The 27,058-nt window shown below is 37.3% G+C and overlaps 1 protein-coding gene and 1 pseudogene across 1 annotated transcript in view; both read left to right on the plus strand.

Annotated features, from left to right (window-relative positions):
• COL15A1 (collagen type XV alpha 1 chain) overlaps positions 1 to 27,058 on the plus strand; it is a 223,946-nt gene that overhangs the window by 161,880 nt on the left and 35,008 nt on the right. The window contains exons 26-28 of the mRNA XM_043975517.1: positions 12,801 to 12,869; positions 12,984 to 13,025; positions 25,044 to 25,089. Coding sequence (XP_043831452.1) covers positions 12,801 to 12,869; positions 12,984 to 13,025; positions 25,044 to 25,089 — 157 coding nt within the window. The remainder of the gene's footprint in view (positions 1 to 12,800; positions 12,870 to 12,983; positions 13,026 to 25,043; positions 25,090 to 27,058) is intronic.
• Positions 17,389 to 17,472, plus strand: LOC122737864 (annotated as a pseudogene).

Raw genomic sequence — 27,058 nt, forward strand, 5'->3', positions numbered from 1 at the left:
ATTTGAAGGGAATTTCAGTGAAAAACTTGGTCAGATCGGCCAGGGTTTAGGTAAGGTTGTGGTAAGGAAGATATTTGAATGAACATATACCCTTTCTTCTCAATAACACTGTAAGATCCTGGAGGTCAGAAATTATCTTTTTCTTCTCTTCTTTGTATTCCCACTGAACCCTTCACCATAGGGCCTAGTCCAGAGGTTTACAAATTATAAGTGCTCAATGAATTTGATTAATTCAACAAATATATCAAGTGCCTATTTTGTGCAGTATACTGTGTTGGGTTTGAAGGAATATATGTATGTATACATATATATGCATATATATGTATAGATATATATATGTGTGTGTGTGTGTGTGTATGTATGTATATTTGTCCCTTCAAACAACACATTCGTGGGCTTGGGAGGGAAGCAGGGAGGGGTAGACTATAAATGCTGAAACTTGATAGAGGTAGCCAACTCATCTGCAATGTAAAATCTTAGAAAGTTTCCTAGGATGTTGAAAGGTTAAGTGACTTACTTATGGTTACAAAATATGTGTGTGTCCAAGGCAGAACTTGAACCCAGGTCTTCAGAGTCCAAGGTCATATCTCTATCTCCTAAGTGATTCTGCCTCTCTTGGGATAAGAAAGGTGATTTAAAAAACAAAAACAAACAAACAAAAACCCCAGCCTTTCCCCTCAAGGAACTGAATCTAGTGGAAGAGCTTGCAAATGAATAGCATCAGAACTTAAAGATCATATTCTTTACAAAGATCAAGTTCTTCTTGGATTAAAATGTAGATAAACTTCAGTGTGTACCAGTGCAATAATGCTAGCTACCTTCTCCTCTGTACCTTTTTAAAGCTGCCAAAGTTTGGAAACTCTTATATATGATCTTCAAATACCTGCACATGCTCATTAAATTCCTTCAACACCTTCATAACTTCAGCAAAATTGCTTGTCTGGGTTGTAGCCAGCTAGGGGGGAGCAGCTAGATGTGTGACCCTGGGCAAGTCACTTAACCCCAATTTTCTTAAAACATCCAGGACTATCTGCAGTCATCCTAATATATATCTATATCTATACCTATATCGATATCGATATCGATATAGATGTATATAGATATAGATATAGATACAGATACAGATATAGAGATAGAGATAGAGATAGAGATAGAGATAGAGATAGAGATAGAGATAGAGATAGAGATAGAGATAGAGATAGAGATAGAGATAGAGATAGAGATAGAGATAGAGATAGAGATAGAGATAGAGATAGAGATAGAGATATCTTGCCCTGTCTCAGATGGCTCCAGAAGAGAAAGTGAGGTTGTTGACTTTGCACAGCCATTCCTTATTTAAATCCAATTCATTGCAAGTCATGGCATCTGTCCTGGTCCTCTTCAAGAATGAAGGACAAACAACAGCAGCCAGCTAGTATGTTCCTGTTGCACTTTAAGGTTTATTGTCATTTCATCATTTCTAGTTATGTCTGATTTTTCATGACTCTTTCTTGGGACTTTCTTGGAAAAGATAATGGAGTGGTTTTCCATTTTCTTCTCCAGCTCATTTTACAGATGAGGAAACTGAGGCAAATAGGGTTAAGTGACTTGCCCAGGGTCACACAGTAGTAAGTGTCTGAAAAGAGATGGATACATTGAACCTACTTCCCAAACACAGAACAGAGAAGCTCATGGCTCCCTATTTCTTTGGAGAGAGGAGAAGAGACAATGTTATCAAAAGGTAGAGAAGGACTTTCTGATAGCAAAATCCCCTTTGCCTTAGCTATCAGCTGTAATATAGTAAGAAAAAAAAAAACACCAGCCCTAGAACAGCTTCCCTCTGCTCTCTGTCAGTGTGTATTTCATCTGCATTATGAATTCTATCTGGCTGCTTGGATGTTTCAGCTGTTAGGGATGCTGAGTAAAGATTAATTATCCTCTTGTGCCCCTCTCATACAAGAGAATATAACTGAAGATTTTTGTTACAAGACTAAATGCAAAAACAAATCAAACAACTTAAAAAATGTAGTCCCTGTGGTTTTTTTAATCTCCTAGACTTGCTTATCAGTAATTACTTAAAATGCAATTTTGGCACTTTGTTGAGAAATGGTGAATTCTAGAGGGTAGAATAATCAGGTAAGTTAGTCATACCACCCATTTTCAGATATGAGGGAAGTCACAGCTTATCTATGGCATTGTGGGCATGCATGTTTGATATATTTTTAATACTTAATAGCTCTTACATGTGATACAAGACTAAACTTGGTATAATAGCTTGGAAATCATTATTAGCAAATCTGTTCCTGAATGTCATATTTGTGGTTCTTATTTGAAAAATAATCATTCATTAACCCATGTTGCTAAGGAATATCACTCTGTAAAAATTGAAAGAAGGCTTGAAAAGCATTCACTTCATACACATTTGAAAAAATAATTTTCCCCCCTCAACAAGTGGGTCAAAGCTGGAGATGGGGAGGTGGGGTAGGGTTAGGGACACCTTTATGGTGTCCCTAAAGCAGCAGAATCCATAAATAAATTTAAAAATGAAAAGGCATTTATTAAACATTTACTATGTGCCAAGCACTGTGCTAAGTGCTATGGATATGAATGCAAAAAGTGAGACAGACCCTGCCCTGAAGGAGTTATATTTTAGTAGGGGCACACATTATTATATAGTAAAGAGGAATGGTTATTTCATCCATGGGGCATTCAACTAACACACCCTTTAAGAAGCAGTGATACTATCCATTTAAGTACTGCATTCAGAGCAACAAGTGGAAGGTGGAGCCTGGTCCAGGTGAGGACAAGTGATTCAGCAGTGTCAGGCAGATGTCAAGATGGTCTAGGTGGACCAAAATGGTCTAGGCATGTGCCCATGAACCATTTACTGAAATTGCAGGCACAGGATCCTCTAGAGGGTAAGAGCTGCTGAGAGGGAGGGCAGGTGTTGTTTTTTTTTTTCTTTTTTTAGTGAGGCAATTGGGGTTAAGTGACTTGCCCAGGGTCACACAGCTAGTTAAGTGTTAAGTGTCTGAGGCCGGATTTGAACTCAGGTACTCCTGATTCCAGGGCCGGTGCTCTATCCACTGCGCCATCTAGCTGCCCCGGTGTTGTTCTTTTTTAATGGTCAGAAGAAAGAAGCCCAAATCCCAAAATGCTAGTGTAAGGGGCTAAATTATAGGTATACTGTCTAAAATATCTAATGTGTGGTCACCAATAAATTATAGGCTCTAGCAAGAGTTAGACTTTTAAGCATTTGTTAAGGAGAATAAGAATTTTGTAAAAAGGGAGAAAGGCCTAGATTTATCTATCTATTAAAGGGAGAGAGCATTCCTAGCTCAGCTCTCCACCAGAGTCCACAGGAAAGAGAGGGAGTAAGAGCACCAGCCTCCCCCTTCTTCCTCCCACAAGCAAACATCACTTCCTGATGCCAAAGAAAAGACGCATGGTCCTGCCCTCAGAGGCCCTCTCCTCATGTTGGAGCTTTCCTACAGTAATCCTCCAGCAGGTGGCATCATTCCAATCGTTACACTAGGAAGATGAAAATGAAGGTAGGGAACCAAGTAGAAATATCTGAAGATAAGTTGAAAAATCTATCATTAGAAAAGCAAGTCCAAATCCATGCAAAAAAAAGGAATTAAGGGGCAGCTAGGTGGTGCAGTGGATAGAGCACTGGCCCTGGAGTCAGGAGGACCTGAGTTCAAATCCGGCCTCAGACACTTAGCACTTACTAGCTGTGTGACCCTGGAAAAGTCACTTAACCCCAATTGCCTCACCAAAAAAACCCAAAAAAACAAAAACACCTCAAAAAAAAAAAAGGAATTAAAGGGCAGCTAGATGGCGCAGTGGATAAAGCACCTGCCTTGGATTCAGGAGGACTTGATTTCAAATCCGGCCTCAGACACTTGACACTTACTAGCTGTGTGACCCTGGGCAAGTCACTTAACCCCAATTGCCTCACCAAAAATAAAACATTTTAAAAAAAGGAATTAAAAATAAAAAAGACAGGGCAGCTGTTATTAGACAGATGCTTTGCCTAAAGATATATTACAGAGGATTGTCTTGATGGTTCAGGTCATCAGGCCCTGAAGAAAGTCTTAAAGGTAAATACAATGTAGTGGGAATATGGTATCACGCCTCTTCCTAAGAGAACTATCCAGACCTGGAGACTGACTTGCTGGGATGTATGTGACTTGTGGAAAGCATGAATCCCAATCTTACCTATGCAATTCTCCAGTTCATTATCTAGCCCATATCTCTCCCATTCCATTAAGTAATACAGGTCCCCATTACCTCTATTATCTCAAATATTTCTCATAATTAACTCTTCTGTCTGTCTTGAGAACCAAGGGTGGAGATAGAACTGGAGAACAGAATGACATGTGGGGAAGTTTCTCATGAATTTTGCATGGTACAGACGTAAAGAATGTTGGCTAGAAGTGGAAGTAGAAAGAGCTAACTTAAAGGTCATTGGACCTAGGTAATAGGGAAGGTTTTAGTCATGTAATCCCAGAGTTGGAATGAGTATCAGAAATCATCCAGTCCGACCTTTAAATGAACAGGAATTCCTTTTTCCAACATGTAGGAAAAGTGATCATCCAGCCTTTTCTTGAAGACCTCTATTGATGGGTAATTCAAATGGTCCCCACACAACCTATTCCATCTTGTAGAATCTCCAATTATTATGAAGTTTGTGCCAATATTGAATTGAACTTTACCTCTTTTTTTTTCAGGGTAATGAGGGTTAAGTGACTTGCCCAGGGTCACACAGCTAGTAATTGTCAAGTGTCAGAGGCCGGATTTGAACTCAGATGCTCATGAATCCAGGGCTGGTGCTTTATCCAGTGAGCCACCTAGCTGCCCCCAACTTTACTTCTTTTTGACTTCTATCTATTCCACTAACGCTGACCTTTGAAACCAAGCAAAACCAATCTAACCTAATGTGACTATCCTTTAAACAATTTAATACAACTGTAACATTCCCTCTAAGTCCTTTCTTTTCCAATCTAATCAATCCCCATTTCAGTCAGCTAATCTTAGAATGGGATGGTTTTAAGATCATTACCATTCTGGTCATCCCACTTTGGGCCTAGAGTAAGGAAGACTCATCTTCCTGAGTTCAAATCTGGCCTCAGATACTTACTAGCTGTGTGAATCTGAGCAAGTCATTTAACCTCCATTTGCCTCAGTTTCCTCATCTGTAAAATGGAGATAATAATAGCATCTACCTCCTGGGGTTGTTTTTATAAATTGTAATTATTATTATTATTATTATTTTGATACAACTTTGGTACGGGCATTCTTCTCACTGGTTTGGTGCGGGCATTCTTCACCTAGGATTGCATTCTAACTGTAAATAAACTAGTGTTTCTAGGTCAGCAAAAAGGGGCCTATTTGGTACCTGTCAGAACCTGGCTATGTATCAGGAGCTAGCTGGGAGATGTCTCTTTGAAGATCAGAGTGGTTGGTGCCAAGAGATCACCTGGATTTCATCAGTTGTAATTGCCTACTAGACAACTTACTCTCATTGCTTCTGCCTGTTCCTAGGCCAGATTTCACTCTCTGGACCTACTCCTTGGCTTTGATAACTCAGAACAGTGACCCACCTCTTGCCGGCCATTCAGATCCCCAAGCATCACTAGTCTGATTTCTCCTTTACCATGGCCAGGGTCAAGAGTTTGTCCACTCCAAGAACAAGGTTAGCCTTCGTTTATACCCTGAATCAGGTAGCTCTCTGCTGCCCTCTGCTGGTTCTGGTAAAAAATTATCATCTTTTTGCCCTGCTGACTCCTGCCAAGCCCTTTACTCCCAGGTTTCCTGAGGTTAGAACACGTCCGTTCAAAGAATTAGCTCTAACTGGAAAAATATGTAGTATATGACAACACCTTGAACCAATTTAAGGCTGTAGTCAATTCTATTAAAAGTGAATTTCACTCTTTTTTAAGTTACTAAAACCTATTTGCTATCTCTTGAGAGGACTTAATGTTTTGAATCATAAGTGCTTGATGAATCCTGACTGTCATTAATCCCCATGAGGCGAGTTATTTCAGTCCTCTGCACCCCAACTTCACCATTATTTTATTTTGTACACACATTATATTTACTTATCTACTGACTGTGTGTATTTAACCCCCAGTTGGAATGTAAGCTTCTTGAGGGCAGGACAATCTCATCTTTGAGTTGTATCCACAGTGTCCAGCACATAGTACCTGCCATTCAGGAGGCACTTAAATGTTTGATTTATAATGTATAAAATGGAAAGTGCCCCTGATTTCGTATATCTCAACCAATTAATTAAAATAAGTAAGTTCCAGGATCCTTTTTAGTTCTAGTATTCTATGATTCTTCTCCAGTGAATGTCGTGCCAGAAAGTACTTCAGTAACAGTGCAAATAGTAAACTGATGCTTTGATCCCAGTTGGTGTCTGAAGGAGACTTCAATTGCTCCAGCAACTCTATAAAGTATGCAAGGCTCAGTAGTCTACTAGAAAGAAGACTGGATGGAAGTCAGAGGACATGAGTTCAAATCCTGTGCCTCCAACTTATTACCTATATGACCTAGGACAAACCAATTAATTTCTCTGGGCTTCTTTTCTCATCTCTGAAATAAAGGAGGCTGGCCTCAATGATCTCTCAGGTGCCTTCTAACTCTAAATCCATGATCTTACATTAGTTTTTACTTTCAAATGACTATGTTAATAGTCTGAACTAATTTGTTCTTTCCTCCATTCAATGGAACATAAACTCAGGGGCAGAAAGGAACTCAGAAATCATCTAAACCAACTCTCTCATTTTGCAGGGAATTAAATTGAGAATTGCAGAGCTTAAGTGACTCATTCTAGGTCATATGGCTGGAAAGCAGCAGAGCCAGGTCATCAAACTGCAAACCCAAAGAGCTTTCCACTTTCCTAAGCTACCTCTTCATCTTTAAGCTCCATCCAGAAAGTCACTAAAATTGTCATAAACCTTACTAAGTACCTTCATTACATATGTTATATGTGTGTGTGTATTTATATATATATATATATATGTATGTGTGTGTGTGTATATATATATATAAACTGAATTCTGTTTCGAGTTCAAAAACTTGGTCAACATCTTTCCATATAGCCAGATCATTGTTCAGCATATTTTAAATACATGTCATAGGTTATGGTTCTTTAATAAGAATTCAGACCTCAAGGTTCTGAATATTGTGTCTAATTTACTTGATAATACACTCAGTGAGGACACTAGTCCAGGATTAATACAACAAATGATCTCTGCCACACTGACCTATAACCCTCTTTTTCTTACTACATATTGGCCCGGTGGATAGAGCATTGGGCCTAGAGTCAGGGAGACCTGAGTTCAAATCTAGCTTCAAACACTCACTAGCTATATGACCTGGGCAAGTCACTTTACCCTGTTTGCCTCATTTTCCTCATCTTTGCAATGTGAATAATAAAAGTACCTACTTCCCAGGATTGTTCTGAAGATCAAATGAGATAATATTTGTAGATCACTTTGTATAGTACCTAGTATATAGTAAGTGCTATATAAATGTTTGTTATTATTATTATTATTATTTTGAATAGGGAGTTGACAGTGGGAATAGAGATGGGAGTAGGGGGGTGGACAGATGTGAATTTCTCTTTTTGACACATTAAATGACCTTAAATTCTATGGTAACAACAACAACAATAATGATAGATTTTATAATTCTATTATATAGAATTATCAACATAATTATATTATTATGATCATTAATAATTGGTACATAACAATGGCTTGTTATATCATTATAATAATGTTTTATGATTATAATGTTATATTTATAGATATTATGTCATAATTATTTAATGTCTTGATTATGTGATAATATATGGTAATTATTCATTGTTCTATTAATAGAATTGATTAGTGATAATAATTCTATGATATATCGTTATATTTCATATTATTAATGTTTTCGTTATTAAAGTATCTAAGGTCATTTAATGTGTCCAAAAGAGAAATTCACAACTGTCTACCACCACCACCCACTCCCATCTCTATTCCTACTGCCAATACCCTAGTGAAGACCCTCCTTAAACCCTGCCTTAGCAGCTATTAAGTCTAACACTCTCCTTTAATAGATCAGGGGAATGAGTCCCAGGAAGGAAATGATTTTTTCAAAGCCAGACTACTATAGAGTGGCAGAGATAGGACTAAAACTCTGGGTTTGGGATTCCAAATTCATATCCCTTCCATGGTAGCGCATCCCCTTAGTAACAGCACATTTTGATTTATGTCTCCCATCTTCCATGCTCGATTGTAAGCTCAGCAAAGGCTTCATTTTCTATGCATCTCCTTTCAGTGCCTTTTCTAGTGCTTTGCGTGTAAGTGGTTATTGAATGGATGAATTAGAAACCCACTGAAAAGTCAACAGACTCTGAAGGGTGGGGGTGTAGGATAAAGGGTGAGAATGGCAATGTACTTCTCAATTTTTCTAGATAGAATAAATAAATCAATGAACCCATTAGAAAGCACCTAAACTTTAAGGACTCTGTTTTGAGAGGTAGTATGGCATAATGGAAAGAATACTAGGGGCAGCTAGGTGGCACAGTGGATAGAGTATCAGCCCTGAATTCAGGAGGACCTGAGTTCAAATCCAGCCTCAGACATTTAACAATTACTAGCTGTGTGACCCTGGGCAAGTCACTTAACCCCAATTGTCTCACTAAAAAAAAAAAAAGAAAGAAAGAATACTATAGGACTCAGGGAGTCATGGGTTCAAATCCTGCTTCAGACACTTAATAGGTGAGTAACCCTGGGTATATCACTTAACCTCTTTGGGCCTCAGTTTCTTCATTTATAAAATGAAGAGATTGGACGTGATAGCTTCTAAGATTCCTTGTCACACTAAATCTATGATCCTATAATAGCTTGGAAAGGCAGAAAGCTAATTCTTCTTTGAATATGTTTATTTATTCTGCTTAGTTCAGATCAGAATTAATAATCCCATTGGTTTTTAAATGTGTTTTATATAGGTCTCATAATGTTAGCAGTTCATTATAGCCTTTGTAGATAGGTAGACACATCAGATCAGATTTCTCAATTAAAGGCAAAACACATTGGTGGTAACGATTTGTATTTCAAGAAATTCTGCTCAGGGATTCTTCCTCCCATCTTACCTCTTCCCCTCCCCACCCTCACCCCCCCCCCAACTAGTACAAATCTCAATTACTCTACAACTTGGTAGACAATCTTTGAAAGTTTTCATGACCAAAAAAATCTATTACCTGATAGCCAACACAATCTCTGAATTTGGTGAGATTAGTCCTAATGAATAATTAGTAGATACTTGACTTGCCATGAGTTGTTCCTCAGTTAACAGACAAAGCAGTCTATCAGCAGGCCCATTGAAATCTTTCCACTTTCATAATACTTGACTCTGCTTGTGTGTGCCCTGCTATTATTACCTTCCAGAAGCTAGCATCACCACTACAGCATAATGAGGCATTAGAGGACTCATGAAATGATACTGATTTGTAGTGGGGGGGGGGTTTAAGTCCATTGTCCTTTAATTTCTACCTGATCTTTTATCAAAATTCAAAAATATTTATATTTCTAAAGAGAAAATTGTTGGAAGATCTATGTACTATTTTAAGTTGCATACGTTCAGAATTTTGCTCCCCTTAAAATGACCACGATGTGAAATATAGCATGTGATTCTGTATTAATTTCATATATCAAGGGTGACAAATTGACTGAAGTTTCCATTGGTATATATATATGGATCCCCTGAAATTGAAATTTATTCGATCATGTTGGGGGCCATATTTCTTTCACAGTTTCTAGAATAAAATTAAGTTTTGATGAAAATAATTGAATAACAAAATATACTTATTCATTTCCTAGACATTAGCACTCAACTGAACTTAATTAATAATATGGTCAACTACTTCATTATAAAGATGAAGACACTAAGACCCCCAATAGTTAATTGACTTGCCCAAGGGCATACAGGTAGGTCCAGAGCTGGAACTGGAACTCACACCTCCTGACTTTTTCCTGCCTTGGATTTCTTTATTTAGTTATCCTACTTATAAAAGATCTGTTTACATCTGGGAATCAGCATAAGCAAGCTTCCTGCCCTTAGGTGCCCTTGTTCAGTTTAGCTGTGGAAAGCCAAATATGGTAAGTGGCTGATTGGAAAGGTGTTGGAGGAAGTGATATACTTAATGCCGGAGACAATTCCACAACTGGGTGGAGGGTTTGGGGGGAAGGAAGGAGGATGTGATTCATCTTCCCCCTCTCTGATTAATTGATAACCCACCCCTTTGAATCAAACTATGGCCCCCTACAGACTATGGTATGCCCCTCACACTTTAGAGACCACTGCTCTAGCAAACCAGCAGCAGAGAGTAAAACACATAGGTGGCCTAAATGCTTAGGGAAACCCCTTCCTCCTGATGCAGTGGGCAGTACAGGACTTGGAATCAGGAAGACATGAATTTTTAACTTGCCTCTGACAAGCTCTATTTAAATGCCAGTTATTCTTCTTCTTCAGACTGGCCCAGGTAAGCACTAGCTTGTCAATTACAAGGCCAGCCTATGTCCCTGAAGAACCCTGGCAGTGGAACTATGTATTAGAGCCTGTATCAGTTTCTTCAGATGAATTCATCTATAAAAATATTTCTCATGTAAACTTGATTAAATTGATTACATGCATTTTTAAAGTTATTTTTCCCCACTGATCTTTAGATAATCAGAGGCAGAATCTGTGCAGTTAAAAAAAAAACAAACAACAAAACACTCAGAAAATTCCCATGATACCAAGGTACTAAACAGTTTTTCCAGGGTTGGTAGATCACTGCTGTTCTCTCCTCTTCTTTTGTTTCCCTCCTGTCCCTCCCCCTCATTCTATCTGTGTGAAAACACGCCCACACACAACTCCAGAAAATTCCCATGATGCTGGGTCACTAGGCTATGTCTCCAGGAGCCCAAGGCCACTGTTACTCAATGCCTTTTTCATCTTTTTCCTTCTCCTCTCTCCAGCCACATCCACACCCTTGTCTGAAAACACCAGGTTTCCTCAGAAACCATTAGGTAAAAGTTCCATTGCCCTCTAAGGAATCCTACACCAGAAGTTACCTCTATTTCCTCTCTAAAAATATATATATGTATGTATGTATGTATGTATGTATGTGTATGTGTGTATATGTATATACATACATATGTATATGTACATATGTATAAAAGGTCTAAGTGCCTTTTAAATAATTCTCTTGAACTACACTTATTTTTAAATTGATGTTTATACCCCAAACCAATCACTTTTTAAAAATTTAACTGAATTTCCCTGTATTACTTTTTTCATTAGAGAATGAATTAAATTACCTTTAATCTTTTCATTTGTTCTTGTCAGTGCAATCCTCTTGTGTAGCTATAAAAAGCAAAATAAATGTGGACCTTTTCAAAACAATTTCCACCATCCATATCAAGGAAACTCTTAGATATTAGAAATAATAACATATATTTGCCAAGAATTCCAAGATCTGAGGCTAATAAGTGGTTAGAAGGGGGAAACATGAATGGAGCTTAAGAAACATAATTTCTGGACATTTTGTTAACAAAATGAAAACTGATTTAAAAAACTCTGCTATCGCCATATTTTCAATAATATTTAACAGGCTTCAGTGATGTTTACTCCATATTTTCAATTATTTTAACAGATTTCAGTGAAATTTGTTGCACATATATTTTATATTTCAAATGACTGCTTTTTTTTTCAAAAATGAAAATCTACAGTTTGTAATTTTGTTCTGGGCAGATTTGTAACTCTTCACATTTAATTTGAAAATACACAGAACCTAAAACATTTCAGCTAGCTAAGTTTGGACAGTCCCAAGCCTAGGAACTTGAATAATTCCCAAGGGACTTTCATTTCTTGATCATCTGATCATTCATTCAATAAGCCTTCATTCATTCATTTATTAACATACATTTTTAAAATTCTGAGCTCCAAATTCTCTTTTTCCCTCCGGTTCCTCCCCCACTAATTGAGAAGGCAAGCAAAATCATACCCATTATAGAGGTGAAATTGGGCAAAACATAATTCCATATTAGCTATTCAAAAACATTTATTAATAGAAACTGTATTAGAGATACAAATGCATTTTTAAGTCCCTGCCCTCAAGGAATTTACAGTCTACAGGAGGGAAACAATATGGACACAGAAAAACAATTTCAAAATACATAAAAAGTAAATACAAATAAATTTCACAGTGATGGAAGAGCACAAAAAATTCAGAGGATCAAGAAAGGCCTCTTGGAGGTGGTAACACATGTGCTGAGTCTTGATTAAATGCTTTCTGTTGAATCTAATTGAACAAAGGATTCTGTGTGACCTTTGGTCTCAGTCTCCTTCCTCATCTGTAAAATGAGGGGAATAGACTAAATATCACCTGAGGTTTCTTTCAGCTCTAGGTCTATGATTCTGTGATCCTATCTTGAAGCAGTAGGGAGCTATTAATACTTCATGAGCAAAGGAATGACATAGCTAGACTTTTGCTTTAGGAATGTCGATTTTTCAGCTGTATGGAGCATAGGCTAGAAAAAAGAGAGACTGGCGGCAGGGAGACCAATTCAAAGGTTCTGCAATAGTTCAGGGACAGTTCCTCAGCTCCTCTCAAACTGTAGCCTAAGCCTGGTCATAGGAACATTCACTGCTTCTAGTCCTTCTTTCAGCAATGCCTCCCTTTCTTTTGTTTGTTTGTTTTTTTTTCTTTTTTATAAATCCCTTCTCCCTTCTCAGAGGTTTTTAAATAATCAGCTCCCTTTTCTTTTATTCCTTAGGGCCCACCTGGTTTGCCTGGTCCTCCAGGGCCTCCTGGACCACCTGGAGCTGTGATTAACATCAAAGGAGTAAGTATTTCCAGAAGATCACTTGGCTTTCTCCATTGAATTTTATTAAAGTAGAACATACGTTGTATATTTAAATGTATTTATTGAATTATCTTTCCTCTCAATCTCAAACAGACGGTTTTCCCAATTTCTCCCAGACCTCACTGCAAAACACCAGTAAGTTGACTTGCCTCGTTTAACCACAGGCATTGACCATGCATGAATTCCATCCTGCCCCCCCTCTTCAAAAAATGCAGAAATGGCATCCTCCATGCTTATAGCTCAGCCCTCTTACGTTTTATTTCACTGTCTTTTTTTTTGATTTGGAGTCTACCTCAAAAATGTTTTGCATCCAGTATGTATCTTTAAGCAGCAAGAAGCTTTTAAGATAATATAAAATGGCATTTGTGCATATATAATTTTATATATGTACAAGTACTGCCAAAAAAAGGTTTTAAAACCAACACAAAAATTTTAGCAGATATATTTTACATCAGGAGCTTTAAAGCAAAATCTCACAGTTCATTGTACTGTCTCCTTTTACTTTCCATCATAAAGAAGCCAAATTTAAAAATTAGGGCATATGATCACAAATTTGGAGCATTTTTCCCTATTAAAATAAGACAAAAATCTTGTCTATTTGGTTCCATCTCATTGCTTTATATTCATAAATATCTATAATCCAGTTAAAAAGTAAGGATTGTCTATATATCAAATAGCAAAGTGCTTGTTTGATTTTATAGACTAGTTAGTGATTTAAATCAATGGTCTTGTCACAGGTATATATTTCATAAAATTCCAAGGAATTTAAGAAAGGACATGGGTTTAAGTGTCTATTTTGAACACTCAATACTTCAAGAATGTAAAGATCCTTGCCTTCCTTAGTTTTGGAATATATACTGCCAAGGGTTATGTTTAATAAATGGAAGGAATTCTTTTCAAAGAATTGTTATAAATGCAATATATATATAATATGCAATATATAAGTGAAAATGTTATAAAATGTAACAAGGACCATACCTCATAGAGCATGTGTGGGTTTCTGTCTTTATGGCTCAGTGCTGAAGGACTTGTGCATGGAGATGTCAGAAATAATCTCCTTATTGGCCACTCCATCAAAAGAACTGACAGTGGATTTTAGGAAGGAAGTGACTCCAGCCTCTGTCTCTCTTCCTTTGTTCAACTTGACCTGTGGCAAATAGCTCTCCTTCCTTGGGCATCCATTGAGGTGGTGGTGGAACAGAAGGACCACTCCTCCCAAACCTGGTAGAACCTGGACAATGGTGATCATGTGGCAGATAGGAATTCACAACAAACATGGGTGTGTTAACCTGAGGTTCCTCAAACACATGCCCATGCTTTCTGTTCAGAGCAACATAGATGCTCTCAGTAAATTGTTCTGTAAACTGAATCTCTGCAAGGTATATTGCTTTGTTAAAGCACAAGTCCTTTAGTGAGGACAGCTAGGTGGCCCAGTGGATAGAGTGCCAGTCAAAATCTGACCTCAGATGCTTACTAGCTGTGTGGGTAAATCACTTAACCCTGTTTGCCTCAGTTTCCTCATCTATGAAATGAGTAAAAGAAGGAAATAGCAAATCACTCTCATATCTTTACAAAAAACAATCCCAGGGACAGCTAGATGGCGTAGTGGATAGAGCTCCGGCCATAGATTCAGGAGTATCTGAGTTCAAATCCGACCTCAGACACTTAACACTTACTAGCTGTGTGACCCTGGGCAAGTCACTTAACCCCAATTGCCTCACCAAAAAAAAAATTAAAAAAAAAAACAATCTCAAATGGGGTCACAAAGTTTAATCATTTCTAATGACTAAACAACACCAAGTCTATTTTGGCCAAGTCACACAATTCCCCATATATAAATTTTAGACCTTGCCTTAGCAAAACAGTAAGCGATGTGCTCTACAGGTACTTAATAAATATTTGTGGGTTGATTAAATTATAGCTTTACTTGGGGCAAGGCTAGAAATTTGGGTTTCTCTATGCTTGCCTAACCACAACACCATTCTATGCATTCTCTAATACTACCATTCTCTCCTAAATCTAGTGGTATCACTTAAGATGACATGTTGTAATGGAAAACATTTATCTGAGAGACTTTACTTTGTGTCTCATCTTGGAGGCATTTCCTAGCTGTATGATCTTGGGCAAGTCACTTTTACCCTTTCTCCCCCAGTTTCCACATTTGTAAAATGAGAATGACTTTATTTGGATTAACTATCTTGTAGTGTTGTTGAAATCAGCTATTTTCATTATCTTTTAGGACTGATGATTGTCAAGGCTAGTTATGGTAATAAGGGAAAATCATCATACCAAATTCCTTTCTTCCCTCCCTCCCTCACAGGATACAAATGAGTAAGGAGCTTGAAATCTAGTAAACATTTGATGTTCTATTTAGGAAAATTCCCTGAAAGTAGAAAGAGATGTTTGGGGGAAACTGAAGTGTTTAGCAAGGCAGAAATTGCATTTGATATCATTGATACAGATTGGCTTTGAAAGGTAAGAGATGAGATTTGTGAATTACAACATGAACTTTTCTTACCCTAAAATAGATCCAACATCAAATGGTTAGAAGTCAGGCTTCTTATAAAGCAAAGTTTATCCACATTCATTTTTTTAGTTCTTTGTCTAGAAGAGAGAAAGATAGCTAATTAGTCTTTTTTTCATAGAGAAGAAATCAAAAAGCCTAGTTCAGTGTTGTCAAACTCAAATAGGAACAGATCTCTACAGTGATACACTGACTAAGCAAAGCACAAATTAATATCTATGTTGTGTTTTTATTTATTTTGTTAAACATTTCTCAATTAATTTTAATTTGGTTCAAGCTACACTACGGAGTTTTGAGTCAGCCACCTCTAGTGAAGCTGATTTTAAATGCATAGAATAACAGAATCTTAGAATGGAAGGAATATTAGATGATGTCTAGTCTAACCCACATATGAACAGGAATCTTCTTCTAGAATATTCTAGACAAATGGCCATCTAGGTATCAAACTTGCAGTCCACAAAACTCCCAAATCCATCCTGAACTAGGTCAAAATGTAATTGGGACACTTACTAGCTGTGTGACCCTGGGCAAGTCACTTAACTCCAATTGCCTCACTAAAAAACAAAAAACAAAACAAAACAAAACAAAATAAAAACAAAATGTAATTGGGAAATGTTTAACAAAATAAATTAAAATGCAATACAAGAGTGGCAGCTAGGTGTCACTGTGGATAGAGCACCAGCCCTGGAGTCAGGAGGACCTGAGTTCAAATCTGACCTCAGACACTTGACACTTACTAGCTGTGTGACCCTGGACAAGTCACTTAACAACAATTGCCTCACCAAAAAAAAAAAAATGTAATACAACATAATGTTCGGTAGTGGCTTTCTAAGTCAATATGTGGCCCACAGAGATTCATTTTTTTGAGTTTGACAACCCTGATCTAGACTTTACTTAAAGACCACCAGTGATGAAGGATATTCTCTCTCCTGAGGCACTCTCTGACACTTTGGGACAATTTAAACGGGTTCTTAGTTAAAGGAACTTGTTGGTACTTATCTCAAATGCATTAGGGAGCTATTGAAGGTTTTTGAAATGTTGAAACAAGTTTACCCAATTTTCAAAAAAAAAAAAAATCCATCATTTCAATTCCATCCTGTGGTTCTTTACTGCCCATTTACCTGACACCTAATGCTCTGGCTAGAATTTAGATATAGATTATTATATGACTATCTCAAATAGCTAAAAGGTAACAAGGTAACCTTACATAAAGAAATTTGCTGTCTTTCAAGAATGTGTATCCAGCATGTAACAAAAGACATCCCAAGGCTTGTCACATCTGATGACTACTGTCCATTTCTGCAATTCACTTAGTCACAAGCCTTACTATCAGAAGGAATTTAGAATGCAATGCTAAGGATTATGAAGTCTTACGTTTAAAAACTAAAGACTTTAGGCACATAGGTGGCATTTTCATCATTGCTACCCATTGAAGACCAAGTGCTTCAGAACAGAAAGGCAGATTTGGGAAAGTGAACAGTTGGTTAAGAAGATTCTATCTGAGAACAGATTTTGTATTTCTGGACCATCGCTTAAAATATAAGATGATTGGTTCTTAGACAGGGATGGAGTGTTGGCAAAGAGTTGGCAAAAAAAAAAAAGTAGTTATTTGGAGTCTTGAAAATCAAATCGAAACTAAAAATGAAGAGGGAGAGAGGAAATTGCCTGTGTATCACCCATCACACAGAGAAGTAACAATATAAGAAGAGATTAACAGTAGAGATGCCCCAAAATTCACAGGAAATGACATCTAAAAAAAATGATAAGCAGTCATTTTTTAAAGTGCACAGAGTATAGATAAAATGAACTAGAGTCTAATACAAACACATTTAACTTCATAGGTATCACTAAGACTTACTGGGATAAGACCTATGCCTGCAGTGTGGCTCAGATAGCTATACCTTATTCAATAGAGTAGGTGAGCAAGGGTGAAGAGAATGAAAAGTGGAATTGTGTTTTAAGAATACATATTCAAGCTTTGCGCAGTGGCAGTATCATAGCCAATGAGGTTTAACCGAGGCGCGATTATTGCTAATTGAAAACTTTCCCCAAGAATACATATTCAAGTGAGAAAATCCAGAAACCAGAAGGGACAAGGGGTAGTGTGGTAGAAAGCATTTGGGTGAAAATCAAAGGAGGCAGAAATAGATGCAATATTGTCATCAGAAGGTACTACAGATCACTTGGACTGAAAAGAGAAATGAAGAGCTTGGGGAATAAATCACAGTCTTGAAATGGAGGCATGATAGAGTAATGATTGAGGACTCAAATTATCTAGGCAACTACTAGAGCTCTCTTTTTGTCAAAAGCATAGCAGCTGATGATTTCTTGGCTTGCCTTAAAAATGATTTATCCTTCAAAAAGTGGAGGAAAAAATGGGAAAACTACTATTCTGGATTGATTCTCACTGGCAACCAAAAACTCTCTGCTAGGATGGAGATGATTGGAACCTTGTGGGGAAGTGACCGTTTCATTTTAGAATTTGTAAGAGAAGAGCCAGGAATAGTCATGTATTCTATATTTTGAGAGAACAGATTTCAAAGGATACTGAGAAAGGATAGAGAAGATTCTGTGAGCAAAAATCCTACATGGAAGTCAGCTCTCAAGAATAAAATTCTAAAGACACGTTAGTATGAGTTGGAAAGGGAGAAATGGGCTAAGGAGACCAATGTGTTTGCACAGAGAACTAATCAATCCAATCTGGGTTAATAGAGGAAGGAAATGGTCCTACTGAACTTTGCTCCAGTCAGATCACTTTTTGAATATTGTATTCAGTTTGAGGTGCTATATTTTGGGGGTCATTGATAAGTGGAAAAATACACAGACCCATGTGACAAATATACTTTTTAAAAAAACACCTCCAATTTTTGTGCTATAGGACAACTAGTTGGAGGAATCAAGATATTAGCCTAGATAAAAAGAAGACAGGGATGAAGTGATAGGTATACTTAAAGGCATGCTATGCAGAAGGGAAATGAGATTTGCACTCTTTGGTGGCAGAGGGCAGAACTAGGAGCAGTAATAGAAGTTTCAAAGTGACAGACTTCAGCTCAATGTAAAGAAAAAATTCCTAATAACCAGAACCAACTAAAATTAGAATTGATTGCCTAGGAAGCTAGTGGGCCCTACCCCTTACTCCAGTATATTATATAATGTGTGTGTTTATATACACATATGTTTATACATACATATATGCTAGATATACATAAACATATTAAATATGCATAAAAATACATATGAAATACATGGAGAATACATGGCAAATCACTCCGGTATCTTTGCCAAGAAACCCCAAAAGGGGTACATAGAGTCAAACATGACTGAAAAATAACTAAACAACATAAAAATCCTGGACATATATATAGAGAGAGACCCATTAGATATAGAATATATATGCTGGGTATCCATATGTAGGATATAGAAATATTCTGAATATATAATAATATTTGATATATAAATATATATATACAAAATATGTATACTGGATATATAGAGATATATAAGTATACTGGAAATAGATATAAATGTATTAGATACATACTCTATATAGGATACAAATATACACTGGATATATAATTGTACATAGGATACAGAAATGTATTAGAAATAGATATAGATATAAATATCTTTATATATATAAATATATCCAGTATATTATGGAGTGGCTTTTTGTTTCACTTTGAATTGTACTACATAGCCTCTGAGATCCTTTCCAACTATAAGATCCTGTGATTCTTTAAAGGTATCAGTTGATAATTATGATATTTCCAAGGATAGAGAGGCAAATAGATTGCTAACATCTCTGGCAATTTTTAGCTGATGTTTCAGAACATCTGGATTTCTTTACCCTCAGGACATCTCCATCAAAGACAATCTCAAGATGTTATAAATAACTAAATATCCATCCTCATTCAGTATACCTATTTTTGTTTTGGGAAATAAAGTAAGGAAAAGAAAGAGCAAATCAGAGATAAGAAATACAAGTTGCATTTATAAACTGAAACTCATATTCAGACTATTTCTATCGCTTTCAGTTATTCACCCCTGAAGATTCTCTTGCACTAACTAACTCTATGGAGGTGAGGTGGAAAGAAAAGGAAGAAGCATGTATATATAGTACCTGCTACATGCCAGGCACTGTGCTGAAAGCTTTACAAATATCATCTCATTTGATTCAACAACCCTTTGAGGTGCTGCTATTGTTCCCATTTTACAAGTGAGGCAGCTGAGGTTAGGTGACTTGCCTCAGATGATAGCTAATAGTGTGTGAATCAGAATTTGAACTCAGGTCTTCCTGGCTGCAGGCCCAGCACTCTATCTTCTGCACCACTTAACAACCAAGTGATGCTGCTATTAGTTAGAACTTTCTTGGAATTTTTTGAAAATCTGTCATATTTCTTAGATTGCTTGATCCATTATTGGTTGGCTGATATCCTTCAGTTGTTTGAGAGTGCCTTCGAGTTTTTAAACATTCAAAAGGCATTCAGAGCTAAATCTAATCAAGTTGTTGACAGGTTCACTGCTTGAGGTCAGGGGGATGATATTCATAAATGATAGAAAGCAGAAACACATCTATTTTGCTTTTACCTTTTCCTATCTGGAAGAGTGATCTTTATACTTAAAAAGTCAAACAAAAGATGGTTATAAAGAAATTGAAACATAAGATTAGTGAAAAGATAGCAAGAAAATACCTCTTTGTTCTAAATAAATACCAGTTATTGGCCTAAATGAATTACATACTGAAAAAAAATTGAAGATGTGATTAATGAACCTGTGTCAGTGATTTAATGAGAAAACATTGAGAATGAAAGAGGTAGCAGAAGATTGCAGATAGTCAAGGGTTTGTCCTGATTTTCAAAAAGGGGAAGGTGAATGCTTCAAATTACATAAAATGAGGTCAGGAAATTTTTGTTCTGATGGTAGGAATGCAGGACAATAATCACCTACCCCAACCTTCCTCCTACAGCATTTCTAAGTGCCTGAGAGAGGCCCAAGTTTCAAGGTGTAATGCAATTAGCCTGAACTACATACTAGCTGCCTTGGGACATGTTGGAAGTTGAAAAGAAAAATGAAACTCAGTTCACATGTTTATCTCTAGTCCTAGGAAGACTCAGTAAGAATTGTGGACTGTGGAGCAGAGAAGAGGCAGATGGAATTTTAATGCTAGGGACCTTGCTATTAAGGCAGGGAGTGAGATGAACCTAAGTTATATCAAAGAGGAATTTAAAAAAAAATGTTCTTGTGGGACAGCTAGGTGGTGCAGTGGATAGAGCACCGGCCCTGGAGTCAGGAGTACCTGAGTTCAAATCTGTCCTCAGACACTTAACACTTTCTACCTGTGTGACCCTGGGCAAGTCACTTAACCTCAATTGCCTCACTAAAAAAAAAATTTCTTGTTTGTTTATTTTTTTTAATTTTTGTGGCTCTAGAGAGCATTGAACCCAAAAGGCAGAAGTTAAAAGGGGGTAGATTTCAATTCAGAAAGTGAATATGGAATTTAGGGGAATTAATGCAATTATTTGCATCAATTAAATGATATTTGCATCTCTCTCTCTCTCTCTCTCTCTCTCTCTCTCTCTCTCTCTCTCTTTCTCTTTCTCTTTTGGAGAAAATGGGGTTAAGTGACTTGCCCAGGATCACATAGCTAATAAGTGTCTGAGTCTGGGATTTGAACTCCTGACTCCAGGTCTGTGCTCTCTCCACTGTAGCTGCCCCTAGTATTTGCCTTTCTACCACAGCCATGTGATTATTTTCTGTGTTCCAAATGTAAACTGGTCTGTCTTCTGGAGGAGAAGGTGAAGAGACTCGAAGAACATGTCTCCACAATCCAGGTTCTTAGGGACCAATGAGAAATGTTCCTAAAGGAAACGGAAGCAAGGTTTCAATGAGAAAACAAAACAAAAACCCCACAAACTCTAAAGTGAAGAAAGAAAAATGTGACCAGCCCTTATGGCAATGTTGCAGAGTAGAATAGAGTTACACAGAAGAGAAAGAAAAGGGAAAGGACAGCTGTCCATCTGCAACTTAAAAATAGATTTAAATTTCTTTCTGATATAAAGTGTGTGTATACATGTGTGTATGTATGTCTGTTGTCAGCATAGGTTATATGTGTCCACGTGGGTCTATTTATATGAAACCTGCTAGGGGCAGGGGAGGAAGAGGTATAAATAGATGTCTCTAGAATCTCCTCCATTCACCCATTCACTTCTCCAAGGGGAGGCTTTAATTCCTGCCAGGAGGAGAAGCAGAAGAACAAGAATATAAGGTTCATCATTCTCCCTTAAGAGGGAAGGAGTGCCTCATGCTACATATTCAAGGATTGACTCCCTTCCTGTCAAATGCCAGTTGTTCAAAGATCATACATAGAGGACAGTAAATAAATCCATGAGAACATACTCAACAATACACAAACTAAATCTCTCCCGCTGAAAGAAGGTATCTCATCTCAACTAAGAAAGTTCCAGATCTTACCCAAGGGGAAATTCCCTGAAGTCTCTATTGTGGAAAACTGGAGAGAGACATGACCAAGCTCCTCCGCATGGTTTTTTCCCCAAGTCCCTCACCCTTTAGAGGCTTCTCCTGAAGAAAATCTGGAACAGCAGACCTTGCAATAAAACTGCTTGCCCAGTAGGAGAAACTAGACCTAGCAGGAATAGGGTCCTTTGATTTGAGGAGTATGAGCTCTGTAAGTTAAGAAAAGAACTAATCTTGGCCATCAGGAGTTGAATTACACAGAACAACAGACTCAAGGAGGCTGGCTATGTGATTTATCCAGCAGAGAGATTATACCTAGAAGGGAAAGCATAAAGACACCATGAGAAAGGAAAGGATTTGGGGATCCTTTAGTGTTAAAGTTCTAAGTGGTCTGGACCACGTATGCTTCCAACAAGTGTGCCTCTCTACTAGTATACTATTACTAGAGCAATAGTATATTCTTTGTGTATGCCCAATATTCTCACATATGCTGTGTGTAATGGTAGAAGGCTGTATCTCAGGTTAATGGGGAAAATGTTTTGTTAATATTGGATGCTATATTGGTATATACCTCTGCTTTAAGCTGTTTGTGTCTATTGACTGTCTGTAAAAGGTAAGTATGCTGGTGGGGGCTCATCAATTACATTTTTAGGAATGCAGCCTCATAGAATAACTTGAACCTGGGATTAGTCAACTCCCTGGGACCCAACCTGTGAATATAAACTGAAGAAAGTCCTTGGGGGACATCAGCAATGTTGTAGAAGCATTAATGCATTATATATAGCAGTGGACAAGATGACCTTTCTGGTCTCTTCCACTTCTGAGATTCTATAATTCTGTGATTCAATACCCCTTTAAAATATATATATACATATATATATATATATATCTTTGATTAAATGCCTCTCCTTCCATCTTTATTATATTCCTTGTATGAGAAAATAATTATTAATAATGGATTTCTTGGGGGAACCCAGAGATCAGTTTCAGTCCTTTCTTCTCCCCCCCACCCCCCACTCTAGAAAGTTCAGCTCCAGCCTAGGAGGAATCCAGGAGAACAAAAGAAATGGAGATTGATTCTTTTGTCTAGCTCAGTGAAATGAAGGGATCAAACCACACCTAGATACTGGACTTCACCTTTGCCCTTCAGCAAGGGTCTTTTACATTCTTCTTTCTGATGTCATCTGTAGAGTTCATTTTAACTCAAACCACCCTCAGGTCATGTCAATCAGTGGAATTGAAAAATGCTAACCAATTAGCTTTGATCAGTGTATAATGACTAGCCCCCATCAAAAGAGGATAAAACCCTTAGCCACACCAGGGTCACAGTCTGGTCTCTCTCTCTTGGTGCTTCTCTTCCTCCTAGGATGAGTAGGTTTTGTAGGTCTTCTGAACTCTTGACACCAAGCGCTGTCTCTCTGAGAGACAGCATGGATCTAGAGCTTTTCTCCTGCTCCTGATAACTGTCATGTGGTCAAACCTTTACTGATATATATAATATTAATTAATAATAAATGCTTACTGCCAAAACAGGTGCAATAGCAATTAATAAAAAATACAGTAATAACAATTAATTAATTTAGAAAACACAGTAGTAGCCATAAATTTTTTTTAAAAACACACTTGTTATAATTTAAATTAATTAGATTAGATGTTGAGTCATTATATCCAATGGATACCCCTTCTCTTTCTTTCTTATTCATTTCTGCTTTCACTGTCAGATTTTTTTTTTTCTGAAAGCCTCCTATATCCCTTATACAAGCTTCACTTTTAGACTCCCAGGCCATGGAATCATCCCTCATTTTTCTGAAGTTCAAAAACTTAAGTCCAGGGTGCATCTGGCCAATGGTCCCTTTTTAACTACCACAAATTCTAGGGTAACATTGTAACTTTTTTTCCATAGTTCCCATTGCTTCTACTTCATCAACCATATACTCCTAGTTGGTATGAAATAGGGTCAGAGTAGCTGTTCCCTTTCTTGCTTCCATTGTCTTCTTCTATACAGAGGAATCAAATAGGATTTGGCTTGATTTTGATTGGACTGACAAAGATGATCAAAGGAAGTATGAGAGTCTAGGATGCCAAGGACTATTCTGAGTTTAACCATGCAGTCCAAATTTGACAGGAAGTTGAATATAGCCAATAGGGCTCTTATGGAAGAGGGTATGGGAGAGGAGATATGATACTCAATGTACTTTGATAATGATAACCAACATAACTACTTAGATATGCATTTCATCATTGTGCAAATATCATATGCTACTTTTCCCTTCAGGAGTCATAGAGAAGCAGCAAATGCCATTAAAGTACCTATTAATAAAAAGCCAAAGGTAAAATGTTTCTTGAAGGAAAAGTGAGCATTGTTATGTGTAGATGCTGATTGACTCAGAAAGGCCTCATCATAGAAATTCACTGCAGTCTAGGAATGATAGAAGATTTTTGACAATGAGAGAATGAGAATTTGATGGAGGTTTAAAATATAACTCAGAAAGGAAAAAAAGAGGTTTGCCTCATATAACTGTCATTTCTCTCTATATATATTCTCACTCCCCAGACTGGTTGCTTTTCACTGGTCCAGAATCAATCCATAGTATATTGGTTACTCTGCAATGGACAGAGTAGAAAGCTATCTGAACAGAAAACCAAGGGCTCAATCAAGAAGATATCTTATGGCTATTTCCAAATGTTTCTTTTTCTGTATCAAGATGAAGACAGTGCTAAATAATTTGATGAATAATTCTTGAGGACTGGCAAAACTCTCGGCTATATCCAATCCATTTAAAGAAGAAAAGCATAGTGACCAGATTTGCTTTAAAAAAAAAGATCTATTATCTAAAAGTTTCCAGTTTCCCCTTTGGTCAATCCCTCAAGCAGTAAGCCCAGATGCCACAGGGAGCCAGATTGCATGATATATGCTTCTTACTGAGAGCATTGCATGTGACAGAGACTTCAGGCTTCTAGGTGAGTCCCTGAGGATTCATCTAGCACAGTAACCCAAACTATGAGGCTGGCTGTGCACATGAATGGCATTTAGTTAGATATGAATGAAGTTTTAAATGTTTGCCAAACTTGATCTACTCCCATACAAGAGGTCAGATGCTAAATGAAGATCTATCTTGAATATAAAGTTCTTCCTTCTCTCTCTCTCTCTTTAGGTCAATCCTACTCATCCTGGGAATCCAGAACTAATAACTTTCCATGGTACTCACTTTTTTTATTCATTTAATATTTATCATGTATGTTTTGACCTTCAACAGACAAGAGAAAAAGCATTTCTGCTCGACCAATGCACCTAGAAGGAATTCAGTAAATACATATTTCAAAGGTCTTTGGGGGGGGGGGCGGGGAACCACATAACATTTCCAAGCAATTAAAACACATTCTTCTCTTTTTTCAAAGCACAGCTCCGTCTCTACCTTCTACAGGAAACCTTTCCTGATTGCCCCCAAGTACGAGTGCTCTTGTTCCCAAATTACTTTATATTGAACTACCTTGTATATATTTGTATAGATTCTCTACACATTTATTCTACATATGCTTTGTGTGTACTTGATGTCTCTTCTGTCAGAATGTAAATTCCTTGAGAGGAAACATTGTCTCATTCTTTGTATTTGGATCCCCAAGGTTCAGCACAGTGTTAGCTAGATCCACAGTAGGTGCTTAATAAAAGCTTGTTGATTGAATGATAAATATACTGTTAATAGTGGCTAAGAGAGGCAATATAACACAAAGATACAAAGCACATTATGACCTGGCCAAGAAGAAAAACCAGATTATGTTTATGGTCTTACTCAGTTATGTGGTGGAGTGGGACAAATTGCAGGTATCCGTTGTTTGTTCCACACTGGGTCTGATTATCCAAGTTCATTTCTTCGTCTTCGTTTACCAATAGGTACCTTCATTATCTGGATGAATCTTCAAAACTTTTCCCAGTGGGATTCCTGTCAATGCTTTTTTTCTTCTTCAAAACTATAATGAATCAATCAATTAACAAGCATTCTTAAACAAGGTGCCATGCACTTAGAATACAAAGACAAAGATGAAACACCCCTCCCCTTAAAGAGCTTATATTCTAGGAGACAACACATATACATATAACTTGACATATATGTTTATTTATGCACACATGACTGTATGTGTGTATGATGAGAGAAGCTGGAACTAGCAGCTGGTGAAATCAGGAAAATCCTCGCACAAGAAGTGATTATAGAGCTGAGTTTTGAAGGATGCTAAAGATTCTGGGAGGCAGGAGTGAGGAAGGAAGGAGTACATTCTAGGCATGTTGGACAGTCTTTGCAAAGGCGCCAAGGTGGGAGATAATGAAAATTGAAAATATGCCAGCAATAAATTTTAAGAAGAATAAACTAACTTTTGTCATGGAACCTATAGTTAAAAGACTCCAAGGGACCAAGTTTATTTTTTCCCCCATCTGATAAAGTGACACAGTAGGCAAGAATCATTTGCTCAATGGGTGGCAATACCTATGGATATAGAGCAGAATGAACTCATTTAAGTTTATCTAGAGATAAGTGTACCCAACCAACCCATCAACATTTTAAAGTGGCTGAATATTTTGAAAAGCACAATTCTTTTTCATTTGTTTGTTTGGTTTTTTTTTTGTGGGACAATGAGGGTTAAGTGACTTTCCCAGGGTCATACAGCTAGTATGTGCCAAGTGTCTGAGGCCAGACCTAAACTCGGGTCCTCCTGAATCCAGGACCGGTGCTCTATCCACTGCGCCACCTAGCTGCCCCCCCAAGCATAATTCTTTATCTCAAAACTAAAGCATAAATATTTTCTACAAGAGAATTTCACTGCAAGTCAACTCACATTAGTTTTCAACCAAATGAAGAATTGAAATTACACTGTTCAATACAAATTATAATATTTTCTACATTTTTGTACATTTTAAACACTTATGTGGATCCAAGACCTAAAACAAATCATTCTCTGAGCAACTAAAAAAGTTAATGAAAATGGAAACTATGAGAATTCCATTTAGAAGAATACAGGAACTAGATTCATGGGACCTGGATTCACAAATGGGCTCTGTGACAAATCATTTTCTGTGACCTTGGACAAGTCACTTCATCTCTTCTAGCCTCAGTTTCCTTATCTGCAAAGTCAGGAGATTTGAGTGGATGAACCATAAAGACTCTATCTTATGACC

This window comes from Dromiciops gliroides, chromosome 1 (assembly GCF_019393635.1).
Source record: "Dromiciops gliroides isolate mDroGli1 chromosome 1, mDroGli1.pri, whole genome shotgun sequence".
In the NCBI taxonomy this organism is placed as follows: Eukaryota; Metazoa; Chordata; class Mammalia; order Microbiotheria; family Microbiotheriidae; genus Dromiciops; species Dromiciops gliroides.